Genomic DNA, 5,451 nt, shown 5'->3' with positions numbered 1-5,451 from the left:
GTGCGGCACCCGCTCCAGCTCGTCCTGCCCGCCGACGCGGCGCTGGCAGAGGCGGCGGTACACAGGGATTTGTTCGGCCTGCGCCGGCCGGCGGTGGTGAAGGGGTGCAAGTGCCACGCGGAGCTTTTCCACGACACGGCGGCGCGCGATATTGCCGGCATCCTCGACGCGTGGATGCACCGCTTCGAACCGGACGCGTTCATCGCGAAACGGTACGAGCAGGCGGCGAAGGAGATGACGCAGCTCATGTCGACTTCCGCGCAGCCCTCAGCAGATTCCGAAAGTACAGGGGCCAGCGAGCAGCGCAAAAAAAAGGAAAAAAAGAAGAAGTAGATGGTAACTTTGTTGGGTGGGGGTGGCTGTTGTTCTTGCTGCTGCGGAAAGGATGGAATGACACAACCCTTGCTGCTGATGGATCTTAGGAGGTGTTGGGTATGTGTCTCTGTGCCTCCCTCGCTCTCTCCCTGTGTGCGAGGTGTGTGGGGTGCGGTGTCTTGTGCACCGCTGATGGGGCGAAGACAGAGGGTGACGGAATGTGGCGCCGTTCACCATTTCACTCCTCACTCACGCACTGTGTTTGATTCTACCCTGCCCCCTCCCCCTCCTCTTTCGCTGGGGTTGTGTAGTTCGTTTGCTTGCTCTTCCCTTCGCTTTTCTCCCTGCCTGCAGCTGGGTCCATACTAGGGAACATACAGCGACCACGACAAGGGTGGGGCGAGGGGACGAGAGAAGAAGCAGGCGCTTGAGGAAAACTCAAACCGCTTTTTCTCTTTCCAGCTCTTGGGCTTGCTCGCTTTATTTATCAACAACACATCTGAGTGAGGAGTTTTCTGTTATTCTTCCGAGAGAAAACGAGCAATTCAAAGGGGCAACGAGAAGAAAAATAACAACAACAATACAAAAAGGATAAATATGGAGGTTCCAATATTCTCCGTACAAGGGTACACAGCCTATGCAGGAAAGATCTTGGGCGGCAATGGCACTATGACGCCCCCAACAAAGGAGCAGTACGACACTTTGGTGGCAGCTGCCGGTGGTGATGCGATGCAGCATGTGAAAGAAAGCGAATCTACAACCACTTGCATCAACGACGCTGTTCTCATGGACGCTGGAACACTTTCACTTGCGTTTCCATCTTCCAGCGGCTTTGTCACCCTCAAGCTCGTGGATGCCGTGGGGAGTAAAAACACACCCAGGGCAAGGGCTGCCTATGTGCTGTCACCCGCGGCTTCACGCGGCAGCAGCGCCACCCACAGCAATTCACTTCGGGTTTCCACCGGTGCCTCGACAGCGAGTGCTGGCGTTGATACTTCTAGTGGCAGTGGTCTTCTCGCTCCCATGACGCCGATCATCACGTGTAAGCCTGTCTCGAAGAACTGGCCGAGGATGTCCTCACACACCGATACCGCCCTCGATGCACATCTCATTCAGTTCTTCAGGGATGCTGCGGTGGTGTCTGTTAACACGATGCGCCTCCTGGGTGCGGAGGAAGGTGCCGCAGTCCGCTTGGAGTGCCACGAGGAAAGGTCCGTTGGAGCGGGTGCGTCGACAATTGTATTCGCCCTGACCGCGGGTAGCGTAGGGGAGGAGCTCTCCTTCGATAAGTATATGCGTCACTTCATTGCACCCTTCTTTCTGCGCGGCTGTCGCGCCGTAAGTGTCGGGGAGGAGTTCGAGTTCAAAAACCACGACTACGGTGATCTGCACGTTACGGTGATTGGCATCGACGACGGCATGGTGGAGTGCGGATTGGTGACGGACCAGACGCGCATTCGCCTGGTCGTGCAGCCCGGAGCTCCACCGAACCTGCAAGGGCGTGGCAGCGGCCCCATGCCAGAGATACTCGCACTCCGAAGCCGTTCCACCTCTACGCACAGGCGGACCGGCGGCGCAAAGCAGCCCTACAGGCCACGCGAAAGTAGTCAGAATGATGCAGACGTTTCGCCACGCCCAACAGATCTCTCTGGCCTGCTGCCACGATCGCTTACGTCTCCTATGAGAAAAGACGGCGGTGCCCAAAAGGGAAAACCGCCAAGAGTGCATGAACCGTCGCCACAGCGTGTCAGTCAGAGTGCTGAACCACACAGCCCCGCCAGTTTTCGCACGTACTCCCCACAGACACTGAAAGGCGACATGGTGCTGATGGCAAAGCCACTGAAGCCGAGGACACTGCTTTGTCCTCTGAAGGCCGTGGGTATGAGCGGGGTGTCAGGCCCCAAAGACCCTGCAACTCCTGGGGATGCTCCTGTAGCCGCATCCCTTGTAGACTCTCTTTTATCCTCCACAAAACCGGAGAATGAGGGAACCAAGACCATGCAGGTGCAAAATCCACACCACCACGCTTCAACACAAATCTCAGAGGACGCTTCTGCAAGGACAGGACAGGGCCATTCACCCCCTGAAGAGAACCGAGGTCTTGAGACTCCAACGGGATCGTCGTTGCCCCATTCGATTACACCAGTAGAGCTCAGAGACGCCTCCTCACGCCAAAGCAATGTGGAAATAAGTTTTTCCCATCCTCGACAGGTGGAACAATGGGTAGAGGCCGAAAGTTGTGACTCGCGGAAAGATGAGGCGAGACCCGGGCAAAGTGGGCCGCCAGGCACACTTTCACATTCAGAAAGCACGCTCTCTCAGAAGGCAGTCGATCTAATGAAAATGCGTAAACCGCGTTGTCAACAGGACAAGCCTGGTAATTCAGATGCCAGCTCCCAACTTGACCTCCATGGCGATGAGGCCTCCACGCCGACAAGCCAAAACAAAGGTGATCATGCACAAGAACAACCCATGATGGAGGTGCCCCCAGAACCCGCCAGGGAGTTACCACAGGAGCTGGTGGAAGAGGTTGTGCAGGGCCATGTCTATGAACCGGATGATTGTGCTGATTCGGGCGGTACGGATGCCTATGGGTCGTTGACAGAAGCGAATACACCCATGGTGCCACTGCATGGGCGGCGCGACAAGTGTACACAGTATGAAGAGCAGAACAGTGCGGAGCAACGCTTGTGTGATGCCCAGGAGGGACGTATACAGCGTAAAGACGCCGCCACTGAACCAATTCAACATTTCCATGAAGAGATCTTGAGCGAAGCACCGCCAATTCCTCCCAAGGCGTTACCACAGGAGCATGAGCAGTGCGAAAAAAATAAACCAGAAAGCAACTTGTGTTCAAATGGTAATTCCAATGTGATAACACAACGTGGTACTTCGTCAGGGCCGGAAAAATTGACACACGATGTAGTACTGAGGGCTAACCATATTGTTCAGATGTGGTTGACCGCAAAGGATGAGTGGGAAAAGTTGCCCATCAGTCCTTTACTGAAGGGCAAACCGTACAAAATTATCAAGAGGTTTCAGCACTTTCTGGCTGTCTACAAGGAACTCAAACAGCGTCACGCGGATTGCCTGGCTTACCTTGACTCACCGTATGGACACACAATGCGAGGGGGCATGGTGGTGCGCATCTCGCTGTCTCTGGTTCAGGATGGTGAGGACGTCTGTGACAGTGCGGCGAAGGCCTCGCCTGGTATCGTAGGATCGTACCGCAGCAAGTCAGATACAGGCAGCCACAAGGGCAACAATGATGGCAAGGACAACGACGCCTCTGATTCAGACAGTGAGGCGCTCTCACTCGCTAAAGCAACAGAGCTGCTGTGTGTGAGTCTGCGTGACATTAGTGCGGCATTAGGCTGCGATGTTCTGCATGTGTTTCGTGTTGGTGGTACCTGCCCTACGCTATATTGCTCTCTTGTGAAACCGTACACCAACAGTTCGTGCGAAATCAGCCTTCTTGGCGAGTCGTGCCCCGTAGAGGTGCTGCAGACGACCATCATGGAGGCCCTCTGTGAGGCGCGAGAGGAGAGCCGACGCGAGTGGGGGGAGCTTTCTCTGGAGTGGACAGAGGCTATCTCCAGCGTGCTGCGCCTCGGTGTCTTCGCGAAACACTTGCAAACGATACGAGAACTCTTCTGGGAGCTTGCCCTTCTCCTGCGTCACCCGGGAGAAGTGCGGCACAGCGCCAAGTATCAGCGTAGCGTCAGTCGGCGCTCCCCCAACAAAAATGATGAATTCGAAGTTCGAAATCATGACGAAAATGACACATATCATGTGCAGGCGCCATTGCCACTGAGCCATTCTGCACCAGGAACATTAAGGAGGACACCCGCTGACACGGAATATGAGGGCTTCGTGCCCTACCTACAGGAGCTGCAGGACATGTACTACCTCTACTCCGAGCTCCTTGAACCTTTTGTTCTCCAGTCGTTGCACCAAGTAGACACCGTCTCCGCCGCCACGGACGCGGTGCGATGTGAAGAGGTGGTGCGATTCCTCAAGGCTAGCTACCGAGCACAGATGACGGAGGAGAGGGAGGACGAGGAGGAGGAGACTAATGACACTGTCACACCGTTGCGGTCGGTTGCAGCTGCGGCTGCGGAGGAGGAGCGAGCTGCCTTTGCCGCACTTGTGGAGGCGCGCAGGGCAGGTGTCATTATGCCTCTGCCGAATGAGTGGTGGGAGAACGGCGTCGCCAAAGAGAAGAGCTATCGTGCCTCGTAGTGAGATTTAGGCTTGCTGTTGGTCTGTCTCCATGGCCCTCTTCCAGTCCCGCATTTTTTTTTCTTTTCTCACGCCGCACAGATGGGCGTGCGCGCGCTTGTGTGCGTTTACCATTGACGCACCTTGTTGGTGTTGTGTGCGCCTGATATATCGACCTTTTTTCTCTTTCTTTCAAGTAGCCGCCACTTTTATTATTATTATTATTTCGCATCCCGTTTCTCAGGTTTCATTCGCATAGTTCCACCACTGATCACTGCTTCTACCGAGTGTGAGGAGATTTGGTGATGGTGGCACGGGGTTAGGGATGGGATGAGGGTGGGGCTGCGCGAGTGTGCTTGTCTGCCTCTGTACGTGGGCGTGTGAGAACGACACTTAAAAGTACTGTGCCACTTAACTATTCTGCGATGCAGCACTCATCATTGGGGTTGCTTTTTTCCCCTCTTTTGCTCTTGATATCAAGTCTTCCTTTGTTTCTCTGTGCGCACCCCCTTTCCCACACCCTCCCTCCCCGTTGCTGTGGTGATGCTCCCCATTTGGCGCTTTTCACTGCCTGATAGCGATGACGCTGGCTGAGGGTGCGGATGGGTATTGTTGTGTATGCGTGGTTCATTGGACGTCTTGACACCTGCTGCTGCTGCGGTATTGATGATGATATTGCATTTGACGCCTTCACTCTTCTTCACTTGTTTTGCCTACACATGTAATTTATATGCATGGATGCGCATTCGCTTACATACACATAGGAAGGGACGAGCAGAAAACACGAGGAGCAAAACTTAGTGCAACAACGGAAACATACAGAGAGAAGGGTTCATTATTTAGGTAGCGACCAAAGGCCCACGAGATTCTTTTTATAAACAAATATAAGAAGGGAACGGCAAGGAGTGAGGGAGA

At 54.6% G+C, this 5,451-nt stretch overlaps 2 protein-coding genes across 2 annotated transcripts; both read left to right on the top strand.

Moving 5' to 3' along the window:
* Nucleotides 1-333, top strand: DQ04_07751020 (hypothetical protein; the record flags this gene model as incomplete). The annotated part of the gene is made up of 1 exon (XM_009315293.1): nucleotides 1-333. A coding segment is annotated over one exon (333 nt), but the record flags the coding sequence as incomplete, so codon positions are not given.
* A 579-nt stretch (nucleotides 334-912) lies between these two features.
* DQ04_07751010 (hypothetical protein) lies at nucleotides 913-4,557 on the top strand (the record flags this gene model as incomplete). The annotated part of the gene is made up of 1 exon (XM_009315292.1): nucleotides 913-4,557. One exon carries the CDS (start codon nucleotides 913-915, stop codon nucleotides 4,555-4,557), a length of 3,645 nt encoding a protein of 1,214 aa, XP_009313567.1.
* Nucleotides 4,558-5,451: the final 894 nt, after the last annotated feature.

This window comes from Trypanosoma grayi (assembly GCF_000691245.1).
Source record: "Trypanosoma grayi strain ANR4 Tgr_775_V1, whole genome shotgun sequence".
In the NCBI taxonomy this organism is placed as follows: Eukaryota; Euglenozoa; class Kinetoplastea; order Trypanosomatida; family Trypanosomatidae; genus Trypanosoma; species Trypanosoma grayi.
The sequence above is the reverse complement of the archived record's forward strand: the minus strand, read 5'-3'. Positions and strand labels throughout refer to the sequence as shown.